Source organism: Amblyraja radiata, chromosome 17 (genome assembly GCF_010909765.2).
Source record: "Amblyraja radiata isolate CabotCenter1 chromosome 17, sAmbRad1.1.pri, whole genome shotgun sequence".
NCBI lineage: Eukaryota > Metazoa > Chordata > Chondrichthyes > Rajiformes > Rajidae > Amblyraja > Amblyraja radiata.
This window is the reverse complement of record NC_045972.1, coordinates 37,204,163-37,220,345: the sequence shown is the minus strand read 5'-3', so window position 1 is coordinate 37,220,345 and position 16,183 is coordinate 37,204,163. Positions and strand designations below refer to the sequence as shown.

At 43.0% G+C, this 16,183-nt stretch overlaps 1 protein-coding gene across 1 annotated transcript in view; it reads right to left on the bottom strand.

Annotated features, from left to right (window-relative positions):
• Nucleotides 1-16,183, bottom strand: part of slc12a3 (solute carrier family 12 member 3) — a 39,229-nt gene that overhangs the window by 10,059 nt on the left and 12,987 nt on the right. Inside the window, exons 6-17 of the mRNA XM_033036184.1 lie at nucleotides 16,048-16,158; nucleotides 13,546-13,657; nucleotides 11,795-11,925; nucleotides 11,424-11,508; nucleotides 10,247-10,401; nucleotides 8,909-9,016; nucleotides 8,536-8,659; nucleotides 7,574-7,675; nucleotides 5,076-5,231; nucleotides 3,243-3,342; nucleotides 1,687-1,798; nucleotides 617-751 (exon numbers count right to left, since the gene is read on the bottom strand). Of these exons, the coding sequence (XP_032892075.1) occupies nucleotides 617-751; nucleotides 1,687-1,798; nucleotides 3,243-3,342; nucleotides 5,076-5,231; nucleotides 7,574-7,675; nucleotides 8,536-8,659; nucleotides 8,909-9,016; nucleotides 10,247-10,401; nucleotides 11,424-11,508; nucleotides 11,795-11,925; nucleotides 13,546-13,657; nucleotides 16,048-16,158 (1,431 nt within the window). The remainder of the gene's footprint in view (nucleotides 1-616; nucleotides 752-1,686; nucleotides 1,799-3,242; nucleotides 3,343-5,075; nucleotides 5,232-7,573; nucleotides 7,676-8,535; nucleotides 8,660-8,908; nucleotides 9,017-10,246; nucleotides 10,402-11,423; nucleotides 11,509-11,794; nucleotides 11,926-13,545; nucleotides 13,658-16,047; nucleotides 16,159-16,183) is intronic.

Here is a 16,183-nt window from a genome sequence, read left to right as displayed (position 1 = left end):
AACGTGTGAAAATGTGCTCTCTCGCTCTCTCGCTCTCTCCTTTGCTTGGGCCTTCTTCACCTTTACAATTCCTCAACCCAAAGACATGCAAAAGATCTACCTCTTACTCCTGTCGAATTGGCACAGTTGGGATTTAGGTAAAGTGTAGTGTTGGGTATTCTTATCCAAAGAATAAAATATCTAATTAACAATGAATGTTTATCGTTTACAATGTCTTTATTTAAATTATATATGTTCAATTTATAAGACACTGGTAATTGTGTTTATAAGATATTGGAGATTCGACAAAACTACCCCTTGTTTTAGTGTGATTTGTACAATAACACCTTACTTCTGTATCATGAGCAACTCTCTGCCCCCTTGCTGCTGCTCAGCTCTCTCCCTACCCCGTGTCCCATCTTGTCCTGTCCAATCTAGCCTCGACCAGCCCGTTTTGTCCCACCTTGTCATTGCCCTACCCCTGCTCCACTCCCTACTCCTGTCCCACCTTACCTCTAGCCATCTCTGTGTCCCACCCTCCCTTTGTTCGTCCCTTCCTCTGCACCACCCTGCCTTTTCCATGCATCCACTCTGTGGCCTGACTTTACTCAATATCATTCACATTGCATGCATTTACCTGCATTAGCATTTGTGATCCAGTCCGTATGTTGTCTGCACCCACTGCTGTATAAAAGGACCTGATCTTTCTCTTGGCCATCCACTTGATGTGTCCATTACAGGTGACTTCAGGCAACTTTTCTTTTTGATGACCCTTGGATTGAGGACAGGGTGTAATTAGCAATAAAAACCAGGTGTTCAAAATCACGAGGGGAATAGATTGGGTAAACGCACAGAGTCTCTTGCCCAGAGTAGGGGAATCGAGAACCAGAGGACATAGATTTAAGGTGAGGGGGGAAAGATTTAATAGGAATCTGAGGGGTAACGTTTTCATGCAAAGGGTGGTAGGTGTATGGAACGAGCTGCCGGAGGAGGTAGTTGAGGCTGGTACTATCGCAACGTTTAAGAAACATTTAGACAGGTACATGGATATGACAGGTTTAGAGGGATATGGGCCAAATGCAGGCAGCGGGACTAGTGTAGATGAGACATGTTGGCTGGTGTGGGCAAGTTGGGCCGAAGGGCCTGTTTCCACGTTGCAAGACTCTATGACTCATTACACTAATTGGATAAATGTCTACAATGATCAAACTGACTGAGCGGGGAAGACTTGTGTCTGGAAGATGGTAGCAGTCAGGAACACAAACCCTGGAAGCAATGCTAAAGCTGCAGTGAAGTAGGAAGGAAGGATTATGCAATGGACTTCAACACTTTAGATTCAGAAAAATCATTCAACCACTCAATGAAGATTTGTCACAAAGGCCGAGCAGCAATTAAACAGAGGCAGCAAAGGCCCAATAATGTGGTGGTGCGGCCAGACTCAGAATGTTGTGGAACAAATAGGAACAAGTATGTCTAGTCCAGAAAGGCTGTGGAACCAAGGGTGCCGGAAAATCTGTAGTGGACCTGTATTGAAGTTACTAATTTATTGTACTACTGATTATTATTTATTTGCGTGTTATTGCATTCACGGGCCTGTTAAGCTGCAGCAAGAAGGAATTCATTTTCCTGTGGCTGGTACACGTCATCATCAAACACTGTTGATTCATGAAAATAAAACTCAGGTTCCAAAGGTTCAAACGCACTCACGATCAGCACATTACCGCACACCATCAGGCTGTGGTTTTTGGTAACAGTCCCAACAAAATCCACCAGTGCTGGACGGAAGTTTGGAGGACCAGTAAGAACCAAACACTGAGGCCTAGAAATATACAAATCTTGGTGAGTTAATCGAAACAGATCACACAGTTGGGGCATTATAACCATGGGAGGAGATGGAAAAGACCACACCATGGTGTATTGCTAAGCTCAATATTTACAGCATATATGCTATGTGATATGGTAAGAGCATGCTGACCGGTTGCATCGTGGCTTGGTTCGGCAACTTGAGCGCCCAGGAGCATAAAAGACCGCAAAAAGTTGTAAACACTGCTCAGTCCATCATCGGCTCTAACATCCCCACCATCGAGTGGATCTATCACAGTCGTTGCCTCAAAAAGGCTGCCAGCATCATCAAGGACCCACACCATCCTGGCCACACACTCATCTCCCTGCTGCCTTCAGGTAGAAGGTACTGGAGCCTGAAATCTGCAACATCCAGGTTCAGGAATAGCTGCTTCCCCACAGCCATCAGGCTATTAAACTCAACTCAAACAAAACTCTGATCGTTAAATATCCCATTGTACTTCATCTGTTTATTTATGTGTATGTATATATATATATTTATTGGTATATGGTCACACTGATCTGTTCTGTATTTATTCATGCCTACTATATTCTGTTGTGCTGAAATAAAGCAAGAATTTCATTGTCCTATCTGGGACACATGACAATAAACTCTCTTGAATCTTGATAATATTAGCTTTAACAAAACATTTTGCACTAACTAATGAAGACAGCAACTCTACCGCTGTGCCACCGTGGCTCTCTCAGCAGTATTTGGAGGTTAATTGGTAATGCTTGATGTCTCTGTGATAATCCTGGCAACTTGATGATGACCCTTGTGATTACTAAATGCCTAAAGGGCCATGACTCTCATGTGGATCTCACCAGTCATGTGTCTGAGTCATTTCACCCAGTTAAGGAATACAAAAGAAGTACTGGCCACTCAGTGCCTCATGCCTGAGTCAGTGACTCTCTGGAAAGTGCCCCGTGCTGAATATCATTCAATATTTGGCAGCCAGTTCTTCCTTTATTTCATTTCAACAGACAAACTGGAAGAGGCCTTCACAATAATTCCAAATTGTGCTGTAAATACAAATTGGCTGGCCCTTTTTTTGTTTAATGTGGAGAACATCCTTTTGTTTGCTGTGAAATGACCTGCGTGGAGCTGTTTAGTTTAGTTTAGAGATACAGCGCGGAAACAGGCCCTTCGGCCCACCGAGCCCCCTACACTAGCACTATCCTACGCACACTAGGGTCAATGTAATATTTTACCTAAGCAAATTAACCTACAAATCTGTACGTCTTTGGATGTGGGAGGAAACCGGAGCACACGGGGAAAAAAACACGCATATCACAGGGGGGAACGTACAAACTCCATACAGACAGCACCCGTAGTCAGGATCAAACCCGGATCTCTGGCGCTAGATCCTGGGTGGAGTAAAACTCTCCAGCTACTTGCTGTACATCACGTGGTTATTTACCTGTAATTTTTAATATGATTGTCCACTTCATTTAGGCCCAAAGAGTAGTACAGGGCCATGTTATAGGAGCCAGCTTGAACGGAAGATCCCCAATTTACAGCTTAAAACAGAAAACAAGGGTTATACAGAAATGCGTTAAATAAACTACCTAAATATTTCTCCAATCTAAGGTCATAAGTGAAAGGAGCTGAATTAGACCATTCAGCCCATCAATTCTACTCCGCCATGCACTCGTGGCTGATCTATCTCTCCCTCCTAACCCCATTCCCCTGCCTTCTCCCCATAACCCTTGACAGCTAAGGACTTGATCAATTACATCACTCCAAGGATTGGATTTTACTTTGGGTTTGACGAGTCATAGCGACATAGTGCCTTACAGCGTGGAAACAGGCCCTTTGATCCAACTTGCCCAAACTGGCCAACATGTCGCATCTACACTGGTCTCACCTACCTGCATTTGGCCCATATCCCTCTAAATCTGTCCTATCCATGTACCTGCAAAATCTTTCTTTAACATTTTCGATAGTCCCTGCCTCGTCTACCTCCTCCAGCAGTTCGTTCTATACAACTACGTGAAAAAGTTACCCCTCAGGTTCCTATTAAATCTTTCCCCCTCACCTTAAACATATATCCTCTGGTTCTCGATTCCTCCACTCCAGGCAACAGACTGTGCGTCTACCCGATTTATTCCTCTCATGATTTTGTTACACCTCTATAAGATTACCACCCCTCATCCTCCTGCACTCTAAGGAGTAGTCCTAGCCTGCTCAACATCTCCCTATAGCTCAGGTGTCCTGGCAATATCCTCATATATCTTCTCTGCACCCTGCCTGAAGCCAAAGTACTAATTGCCAATTGGAGTCATTGCAAATAGAATGAGATGTGGCTCCACTCCAACTGTGAGGTCAACAACAAGACTTTAGCAATGATTCTCTGGATCGAGCAATCATTCAGGTCGCAAGGAAAAAATAGGCTTACACTTACATTACAAATTATAATACACAAGCATGCATTAAATGTCTGATATGCACAGCTCTCTGGTGAGATGTTGCTTGACATGCAGCCAATTGCTGCGACATTTTAATGCACAGCATATTCCCTCATATGTTGAGCTATTCAGATTGGGAAGATCTCCACTTGATTCTCAGTTTGTGTGAAAGGGATGTGAAAGATTCTTGCCAACACTGTACAGTTATAACTGGCCTTGGTTACCTGAGAGAGGGGGAAGTGGTGGGTAATGTAAAAACATGATTTCTACTCCAAAATGTTACTGCCGTAACTTGTGAATATCAAGTGATTTAAGAATTCGCAAGTTCATAAGTTCTACGAGCAGAATGAGGCCATCCGGAATGATCAAGTCTACTCTGCCATTCAACCATGGCTGATCTATCTTTCCAACTCAACCCAATTCACTTGCCATCGCCCCATAACCTCTGACACCCGTACTAATGAAGAATCTGTCATTATCTGCCTTCAAAATATGCATTGACTTCGCTTCCGCAGCCTTCTGTTTCCGATATTCCTTATTGATGAAGGATCCGCTGCCCTCACTGACTGGCACTTACTTCCCAAGCGACCATTTAGGTTGATAACGATGAGTTACCGATGTGACTCTAGATCATATTCCCGCACAATTCAATGCCTTCAGAAAATTCATGGAGTATTTCGAATTACACATGCTGCATAACTACAAAGAACACCGTCAATTCAGTATTTGGAAAGGTGGAAGCTTCAGTAGTGTACCCACATAAAATTACATTTGAGGTGCTTTAGACTAGTGCAATACAGATAGTGGTAATGCTATTTGTACCTGCGGTTTTCTTAATTACTTACCAGGCTTTTTGTACAGTGCATATGCCAGCAGGAAAACAACTATTCCAATAGCAATGAGAGCTGCCCACCACGTTAGTAAGAACATGATGGCTAACGAAGCAACTGCACCAAAGAGGGAAGCCCACTTGTTATAATATGTGAACGAAGGTCTCCACCCTTTAGAGAAAGCAAAGCAAAGTCAGTTGTTTAAAAGTGAGATAGTATTCAATGTCATCTCCATGATCAAGCACTTTGCCAGGTTTTACTGATCATGATACAAATTATCATGGTATTCATGATTAAGCACTTTACTAATTACCATACTAATTATCATTGCCCTTGCTTCACTTGCATTCTACTGAAACATTGTCCAAATAGTGCACGGCAAATCTACACAAACTGGAATAAGACATCAAAAATAATGTAAAGAAGCATACACTTAATGCAAATATATGAACTTGGAGCAGGAATCAATCACCTGGCCCTGCAATCTCAGGGGACCCTGGCTTATCTGACTTATCTGGCATAACTTTGCTAGCTACCTTTGTAAACCTTTCAACCCTTTCCTTATCAAATACTTATCTACTCCTTTTTAAAAAAAATATTAAAAGACTCTGCTTCCATTGTTCTTTGAGTTCCAATAAACATTTAGACAGGGACATGGATAGGAAGGTTTAGAGTTTATGGGCCATACACAGGCAGGTGGGACTCGTGTAGATGGGACATGTTGGCCAGTGTGGGCAAGTAGGGCTAAAGTTTCCATGCTGTAAGACTCTATGAATAAGTCTCAAAGAATCAAGATTCTCTGATTCAAACTATTCCACCTTATTTGTCTTAAATGGACAACCTCATATTTTTATATAGGTTCATGGTTACGAGATTCTCAAAAAAGAGGGATCATCCTCCCCACATTTTTCCCATCAAGGGCCTATAACATCTTATGTACTTCAATCTAGCCACCTCTCACTCTTCTAAACTCCAACAGATACAAGCCAAGCCTGTCCAAACTTTCCTCATTACACAATGTAGTGTAAGATATTAATATTTTAAAAAACATCAAATAATATAGTGAAGGGAAAATATTGGTCATAAAATATAACTTGCGTAGAGAACAGTCTACGTACATGTGAATATAAGAATTTAACGAGACGGCAATTAAAGTCCCTGAACATGCTCCACAATTAAATTAGATCTTGGTTGACTTTTTATCTTCGCACAAGAGCACAAAAAATTAGGAGTACGGGTTGGCCATCTGACCCATCAAACCTGCCATTTATACAACCATGAATGATCTATCATGTGCCAGATCTCTACGGTCCTCAATCTGTAGATCTTTTAAAAATGTATCTACCTCCCTTATATCTACAGATGCGCTGTAGAAAGCTTTTTATCGGGATGCATCACAGCATGGTTTGGGAACAGCTTCATCCAGGACAGCAAGAAATTGCAGAGAATTGTGGGAGCAGCCCAGACCGTTACACAAACCAACATCCCTTCCATCGACTCCATCTATATTTCACATTGCCATGGCAAGGCCACCAGCATATTCAAGGACGAGTCTCACCCGGGTCACTCCCTCTTCTGTCCACTCCCATCAGGCAAGAGGTACAGAAGTGTGAAAACCACCAGAATCAGGGACAGTTACTTCACAGCTGTCATCAAACAACTGAACCATCCTATCATCAACTAGAGAGTGGTCTAGAGATGCCATCTATCTCATTGGAGACCCTCGAACTATCTGTATTTGGACTTTACAGGACTACATCTTGCACTATACGTGATTCCCTTTATCCTGTATCTGTACACTGTGGACGGCTTGATTGTAATCAACGTACAGACTTTCCGCTGACTGAATAGCACGCAACAAAAAGATTTTCACTGTACCTCAGTGCACGAGACAATAAACTAAACTAAGCTAAACTTTTGAATACTTCCTATATACATTTGAAAAATTTCCTGCTCCACTCATATAACTCTATTCCTTAACTCACTTATCTCTGTTTTGAATATACTGAAGAACTTAGCCTCCACAGTTGAGGCTCATGTTGTCGACCTCCCCGTGGTGAGCCCTGTCAACTGACCTCAGCCAGGCGAACGACAACAAACAGAGACAGCAGCAGCGCCGCAGCTTGGCGCCAACACGGAGCATGTTCCCCTTTTAGGGGGGGCACCTACGGATGTCGAACCGGATGGCATCACCCTGCTGCAGACTTCTGCTGCCTCAAACGCAAGAGGAAGAAGCCTCCACAGTCCTCTGAGGTGGAGAATTCCAAAAACTCACCACCCTTGGCATGGACAAGCTGGGCCGAAGGGCCTGTTTCCATGTTGTATGACTCTGCGTGAAGAAGTTTCTCCTTACCTCAGCCTTAAATAGTCTACCCCTTATCATGACTGTGATGCCTGGTTGCCGCAGAAATTAAGTTCTATTTTCAGAGTTTATTTATTTACCAGTGTTTGTTGTCGGGAATCACAAACAAAACTTACAAAAACACGTTGTGAAATAGGAAATGAGGGCTTGCCTGGGGAGTTGGTAATGGAAGCATGGAAGCAGCTAAAGTTGATGAGAGCATAGGAGCACAGGAAGAAGTTGGAGATGATTGGAGCTATTGTGTTCAATTCCGCTGCATACAAAAAAAACACATCAAGGTTACAAATGCTTTCAGCACTTAGTAGACGATCATTGCAATGTATTTTGTGTTATTCTATAATACATAGCACCATTGTGTGCTTTCCTAGAGTTAATAGAATTGGGCTTGGTGGGCTGATGGCCTGCTTTTGTGCTGTTCTGTCTCTTTTGTCTTGCATGGTGCCTAACACAACAAAGGACTGTGATCGTAAATGCAGCCTATTTTGGCATGGAGGAATTCCCTCTATCGTTCTGCTAGAAACTTATGGCATCTATTTGGCATTGGAGAAGGTTTAAGAACCAAGATGCTAACCTGTAACTTCTTGGTATTGCATACAATACCTGGTCTTTGGAAATACTTTACTTGCTTTATCTACAGATCTCTATCACAGATTAAAACACAAACACTGCTTCCAGCGTGCGTATGCAAGCTTAATTAAAAATACACAAATTTCCATTAAGTATTTTCACACAGAGGGTGGTGGATATATGGAATGAGCTGCCAGAGGAGGTAGTTGAGGCAAATGCTATAATAACATTTAAAATACATTTGGGTGGGTACATGGATAGGAAAGGTTTAGAGCCAAAGGCTGGCAGGTGGGACTGGTGTAGATGGGGCATCCTAGTAAACATGGAGTTGGGCTGAATGGCCTGTTTCCATGCTGCTTGACCCTATGACTCTAAGTATGTTACATTATATTCTTTGGACTCCTGGTTTATTTTTAACTTTTTTCAATGGACCACATCCTGTCATATTGCTCGACATCACCCAGAGCAGAAATAACTAGAATTGGTATAGGTTTAGGCCGCCCTAGTCTAAGGTTAGAAGGAACTTTGAGTTGTGCTGAGTCTTACCAATAAGAATGAAGCTAACAGCAATAAAGTAGGTGAGGAGGTAACTGTAGAAGGGCTCATTGTTCTTCCCAAAGCCTTTTCCAAGGAAAGCAATGCCAGGGTAAAGGTTGTCCTTGCATAGACACTGTTAGGAGATAAGGATTTAAAAATATCAGTTTGGTTGAACCACCCATTTTACACAAAAACAACTATGATTACTTAAACGATAAAAATTGAAGATCAAGGACCTTTTTATGTTCATTATTAGACAGAAAAATAAAATGAATTACCAAAACAAATCTCAAACCTTCAGCGACTACAAAAAATATCTGCTTATTAACATGAATTCATCCCTCATGGACATAATCTGTGGCAGTAACAAAATGCTGCACACCTGGAAGACTTTGGGTGCAGACACAAGACAGGCAAGAGCCGAAGATAGAGTAGCTCCAAAGATCCCGGCCGTGATCAACGGTGCATAGCCAGACACCAGACTTATGGTCTAACAAAAAGAGGAAAGAGACATAATAGTTTATAATGTACTGACATTATGTTACAGTCACGCATATTGTCCTCACTTTTTAAACAGGAGGATGGCTGGCCACGGCACAACACTCCCTAAAGATGTGGAACTTGAGATGTGCTTCACGACACTGCATGCCCATCTATTCTTAATCATCAGCAGAGTTGAAACTAGGATGAAGAGACACTTGAGAAGGGCTGGATGTCAAGTGTTTCGGGCTCAGTGATGGAGCAGGAGGTGAGTGTATTGACCTCTGACCACCAGCTCACCTCACACTTTTGCATTTGACTGTGGACGTTCAAGACATTACGGCCATTGCCACTTTGTTGCCCAGCAACGAGCAGCTCAAAAACAAGCAGCTCAATGTAGCTACGAGAAGGTAGAATGTTGTGTTCCTCCTAATTCCACAAAGCATTTTCACCTTCTCACATGGCCCACGTCCAATAATTCAAGTGTTCACTTATCTCAGGAACATCTCTCCATGAAGATGGAAGTGAAGGTGGCACGGAGGCACAGCGGTAGAGCTTGCAGCGCTGGAGACCCGGGTTTGATCCTGATTACAGGCACTGTTTGTACGGAGTTTATACATTTCCCGTGACCTGCATGGGTTTCCCCAGGTTGCTCCGGTTTCCTCCCACACTCCAAAGATGTACAGGTATGTAGGCTAATTGGCTCTTGGAAAAAAAATTGTAAATTGTCCCTAGTTTGTGTAGGATAGTGCTAGTGCGTGGGGGTCGCTGGTCGGCGTGGACACAGTGCGCGGTAGGGCCTGTTTCTGCGCAGTAAGTCTCAACTAAACTAAACCAAAAAGCAGACATCCGCGATCAAGATTGTTATTGCGTTCAGTGCTCCAGCACAGCCGACAGCTGGGTGAGGAAAATCTTATAAACGTACAAACCTGCACAGCTTTGGGATGTGGAAGGAAATTGGAGCACCCGGAGAAAACCCACGGGGTCACTGGGAGAACGTACAAACTCCATACAGACAGCACGCATGGTCAGGATAGAACCCTGGTCTCTGGCGCTGTAAGGCAGCAACACTACCGCTGCGCCACCGCGACCGTCTCTGACGCTGTAAGGCAGCGACTCTCCTCTGCACTATTGTCCACATATTACATTTTCTCATTCCTGTTCTAATACTTTAAAACAACGAGTTAAAAAAAGGTTATTGTAAATATAACTCTATACACATTGCTGCATGTATTTTTACCTGGTAGTTGTTAATGAGTCCATATTTACAAGTACCAGTCTGTGTACATTCAGTGAAGTTCCATCCGTAGCCACAGGCAATACCTTCACATCCCATTGACCCCAATGAAATGGTGTCATTCACACTCCCGGATGCATCAAGTATCACGCAAGACCCTAAAACAAAGGGTCAATGAAGTTGTTAATAGAATATATTTGCTAAGCATTGCTACATCCTGAACAAAAATCCAAGGCCTCCAGTTTCAATAATGGTCCGAGCAGAATCTCATTTGATTGGATGCAGGACTGAGGGAGGTTGAGGATATTCCATTGAAACCATGGTTATTACTTCAGCACCATATATACCTACGAGGAACTCTCATGTACAGAATCAAGATTACAATGTGAGCATAGAATCGAGGGCCAGAGGACAAAGGTTAAAGGTGAAGGGGAAAATATTTAATTGGAATCTAAGGGGTAACTTTTTCACACAAAGGGTGGGTGCATGGAATGAGCTGCCAGAGGAGGTAGTTGAGGCTGGGAGTATCCCAACGTTTAAGAAACAGTTTCTGGATAGGACAGATTTGGAGGGATATGGGCCAAATGCAGGTAGGTGGGACCAGTGTAGCTGGGACATGTTGGCCAATGTGGGCAAGTTGGGCTGAAGGGCCAGTTTCCATGCTGTAAGACTCTGTGACTGTATGACAGAAAACAGCAGATATCTCAAGTGAAGAGTTGTTGGTCTGGACACACGCACGCACACACATTTTGTCATTTGTGAAATTTGTTATTTGCAAGATAATTGTGCACTCACCTAACAAGAATTCCACAATGTGAATAGAATGGATTGTATGTGAAATCCATTGGGACATTTACTAAAAGTTACTGAATAAATGGAAGCACTGTCTGGTGTGGGTGATGCTTGCTATTCTGTATTCACGTTGGAAAAGCATTCTACAGGCAGCAATGGAATTGGCTTGCGATAGATTCGTTATTCGAAATTCTTCTAAAGATGAATTATCAATTATCAATAATCAAATCAAAGAATGTAAGCAACTTAGAAAAACAAGGCTGGATCATTTGTAGCAGGCAACTGTTAAGAAAGGGGAATGAATTGCATATATTGTTAATGTCAAGTGAGGGTCTTAAGCCTGTGCAACATGTGGTAATGATTTTAAAAACAGGTCTATCAGACTTACCAATGGTGGCAGAAATTATGAAGTAGGAAAGTGCTGTCCAAAATATTGCCGACAATGTTCCCTTGGGAATGGATACAGCAGGATCCTACGAGGGAAATGCAATGAGAATAAGACTAAATAATATGTCGACACAAGGAACCTGTTGAGTTGAAATCCACACTCAAAACAAATTGCATCCTTATTATAAAATGTCACCAGTACAGAATTTCCATGTAGACTTTTGAGATATCTTCTTGTTAAAACAAACCCAAAATATAAGCCAACTGAGTTATTGCTGATACAGATGGAAGCTTCATACTGCCAATTACCTCATTGCATTGGGACCTGAAAAAAAACATTCCTGTACATTCAGTCAGAATGTTTTGAATTACCTTCAAGTCACCAGAGATGTTGGCACCTGCCAGGATTCCAGTTGCAGAGGGGAAGAAAATGGAAAACATGCCAAAGAAAGATGCATCCTCTCCTCGCCAGTTGGGCAAGAAGTTTTGGGTAAATATATCACCTGCAAAGCAAAATTAGCACCAACGAATGAACCAATTCACTTGCCACACATCTAGAGAGAAGATTAAATATTTACACTATCATCTTAGGGTGGCTCAGTGGTGCAGTGGCAGAGTTGCTGCCTTTCAGTGCCAGAGACCCGGCTTTGAGCCTGACCATGGGTGCTGTCTGTGGGGAGTTTATACATTCTCTCTATAACCACATGGATTTTCTCTGGGTGCTCCGGTTTCCTCCCACATTCCAAAGATGTACAGTTTTGCAGGTTAATTTGCTTCGGTAAAATTGTAAATTGTCCCTAGTGTGTCGGAGAGTGTTAGTGTACGGGGTGAATGCTGGTTGGTGCGGACTTGGTGGGCCGAAGGCCCAGATTCCATGCTGCATGGCTTTATGACTATGATCCTTGTTATTTCACTGCACACCGTCAACAGAAGAATGTATTTAAAACCGTACATATTTGAAAGTTAACATCATCAAAGCTTCTGGTGTCATGTTGGAAAATGGAATTAAAAATTCAGAAGGTACATGGCATACTCCCCTGCGCTTCTGGCCCACTCACCCCTTTATCACATTTCTCCAAAGGGCGTTAACTCATGTGGAATAATGGTCCATTTAATTGGCTTGAGATTTTAAACTTTAGACATATATTGCAGGAACAGATCCTATGACGCACCGATTCTGCGCCGAAACTAGAACTTTCCTACACACTGTGGACAATTTAGAATTTATATCGAAGCCAATTAACCTGCAAACCTGCACATCTTTGGAGTGTGGGAGGAAACCGGAGCACCCGGAGAAAACCCACGTGATCACAGATGGAATGTGCAAATTCCATACAGACAACACCCATAGTCAGGATGGAACCCGAGTCTCTGGCGCTGTAAGGCAGCAACTCCACCGCTGTGCCACTGATTTTGAATACATTCCTGAAATGTCATTTAATTTATTATAAACTTAAAACAATGAACATTGTCAATATATTAATTCATGGGAATCTAACATTCATTTGTCACTTACTCAATATCTACAATTGCCCATTTTCCAGCAACAGTTACAGTGGGAATGTTCCCAATGACTAATTCATGAGACTGAAGTCACCTATACCCCTTCACATCGACCACCATATGTAATTTAAGACAATGCGTAGGAGAGAGATCTTGTGCTGCTGCATTATCAAGTACAAATAATCCCGTACCATAGCTCTGCTCAATAAGTTGGCAATGCCTACTTTAGAGGAAATGATTCACTGTAATTTGGCAATCATAAGGGCGGCACAGTGGCGCAGTGGTAGAGTTGTTGCCTTACAGCGCTTGCAGCTCCGGATACCCGGGTTCGATCCTGACTACAGGTGCTGTCTGTACGGAGATGGTACGTTCTCCCCATGACCGCTTGGGTTTTCTCCGAGATCTTCGGTTTCCTCCCACGCCAAAGACGTACAGGTATGTATGATTGGTAAATGTAAAAATTGTTCTTAGCGTGTGTGTGTGTGTGTGTGTGTGCGGGATTCGCTGGTCGGCGTGGACCCGGTGGGCTGAAGGGCCTGTTTCCGCACTGTATATCTAACCAAACTAATAAAACAACTTTAAAATAAGCCACCTCCCCAAATGGGAAACGTCATACGCACCTCGGTAACTGAAGAAGCCTTGGGCCTGTTTCTCCTTTGATGGTGGGATAATTGTCCCCACAATATAATTGGCAAGGGACACAACAATCACAAAGAAGAAGCCAACTTGTGCCTATCAGAAAGAAAAACAGAGGAGGGTTTTCTTTGTAGCAAGAAACAAGGCATGATTTATTTTTGCCCTTATTCACAGGAAGGGCCTGTTTCGCGCTGTATCTCTGAACTGAAGTAAACTGAACAAGATCCAAGCTGTCTTCATGATCAATTCATCTTTGAAAATCTACTTAAACCTCCTCACTTTGCTTGGCATCATCACCATTTTACTCCTCCTCGGCCACTGACTATGAAAGGACAGGAGGTGGCCATTCAGCCCATTGAGCCTGTTCCATCATTCAACAGGACCATGGCCAATTTACCATTCCTCAAGTTCACTTTTCTGTCACTTCTCCACCACTGATGAGAAATCTATCTGTCTAAGACCTAAACATGCATATACTCTGCCCATGCAGCTTTCTTCACTCACAGATCTGAGAGCATTGAGAGTAGATATTCTTCTTCATCTTCGTCCTATTCTGAGAGCATGCCTTCTGGTTCTAGACACTCTAACAAGAGGGAGCTTCCTTACAGCCTTTATCCCGATAAAAGATCTGAGGGTCATATAGGTTCCAATAAGATGGCTTCTCATTCCTCTCAACACCAATAAGAAGTGCTCCTCTCTGTTTAATCTTTCTCTGTAGTATCATGAATCTCCTCAAAACTGCGTCCAACTTCTGGAGGGTGGCACGGTGGTGTAGTGGTAGAGTTGCTGCCTTACAGTGCCGGAGACCCAGGATCAATCCTGATCATAGGTGCTGTCTGTATGGAGTTTGTATGTTCTCCCCGTGACCTGCGTTGGTTTTCTTCGGGATCCTCCCACACTCCAAAGACAGACAGGGTTGCAGGTTAATTGGCTTTGTATCATTGTAAATTGTCCCTAGTGTGTGTAGAATGACGTCAGTGTGCGGGGACCGCTAGTTGGTGTGGACTCAGTGGGCCAAGGAGCCTGTTTCCGCGCTCTATCTCTAAACTAAACTTTTCTGAATTGCATCCAATGAAATCAATTTTCTTAAATAGGAGGATCAAAATTGTTTGCAGTGCATCAGATGTGGTCTCACTCATATCTGGTATAGTTGCAGTTAGACCTCCTACACTACAGTCCTCTTGAAATAATGGTCACCATTCCATTCGTCTCTGCAGCCTACTGTCTGTTGTACATAAGAACAAGCAAATCTCTTTGTGCTGCAGCCCAGAGCTTGATTCAGAACATATCAACAGGGTTAAGGAATTTTATCCAGTTCTTTTCCATTTAAATAGTACATTCCTGCCAAAGTTATATATTTCACATTACCCTCCAATCACCAACATTTTGCTCACTCACTATCTCTCTGTAAGCTGTTTGCAACCTCCTTGTGACTTCCCCTACACTCATTGTTGTTTGTCAAATTTGGCTACATTTGTCTCCTTGCTCCAAATATATTCTACCAGTCATGTCCTACCACTGATTCATCCGCTACCCTATTAGTTACTGGTTGCCATCCTGAAAGTGATCCCTTTTCCTTCTGAAGAAGGGTTTCGACCCGAAACGTTGCCTATTTCCTTCGCTCCATAGATGCTGCCTCACCCGCTGGGTTTCTCCAGCATTTTTGTCTACCTTCAATTTTCCAGCATTTGCAGTTCCTACTTAAACCTTTTCCCCTCTTGCTGCTTTCGGTCTGTTCGCAAACCTCCATCCATGCTAATATGGATCTCATCTTCTGACAACTTTTGACAAGGCATCTTATCTATCTACTCTATCCACTCTGGCTGAAACTTACCAAAAAGCTCTAATACATTTGTCAGACATGATTTCTCCTCCAAGCAGCCTAGTTGACACTGAAGAATTTCTATTCTCTTGACTTTAGACTTTAGAGATACAGTGTGGAAATAGGCTCTTTGGACTGCTGAGTCCATGCCAACCTGCGATCATCCGTTCACTAGCACTATCCTACACACTGGGGATAAGTTACAATTTTACGTCTTTAGATTGTGGGAGGAAACCGGAGCACCCGGGGAAAACCCACGTGGTCACAGGGAGGACGTACAAACTCTGTACAGACAGCACCCATAGTCAGGATGGAACCTGAGACTCTGGCGCTGTAAGGCAGCATCTCTATCGCTTCACCACCATGCCATCCCTGAACCCTCTCACATCTGGGAGTGTCAGGGCAGAGTTCTTGAGTATATTTACGGATTGGATGATTATTTCCCAATTGTGCTGCAATTTTAGTTAATAATTTAATCCACCCCCGGTAGGTATATGGCTAAACGGCCTAAAGCTACCATTTTGTACCTCCCTTTACACTGGTAGTTTTCCAATTCTCTGGTACTTTGGCAGAATCTTTGGCAGGATTTCTCGGTAGCCAGATTCTGCGAGGAGCAGATAGCATTTGGGAATTGTTTGGGTGAAGTTAGTTTCTGTGACTTTACCTTCGCTTCCCATTCCATCCCTGCCAGAGAAATCCCAAGTAGCACTGTGACCGTTAGGACTCCAATAATCCGGATATCATTTGTGGGGTCCACTATTGTTGCACTGTGCTCCTGTGGAAATGTTAAAAATGCATCT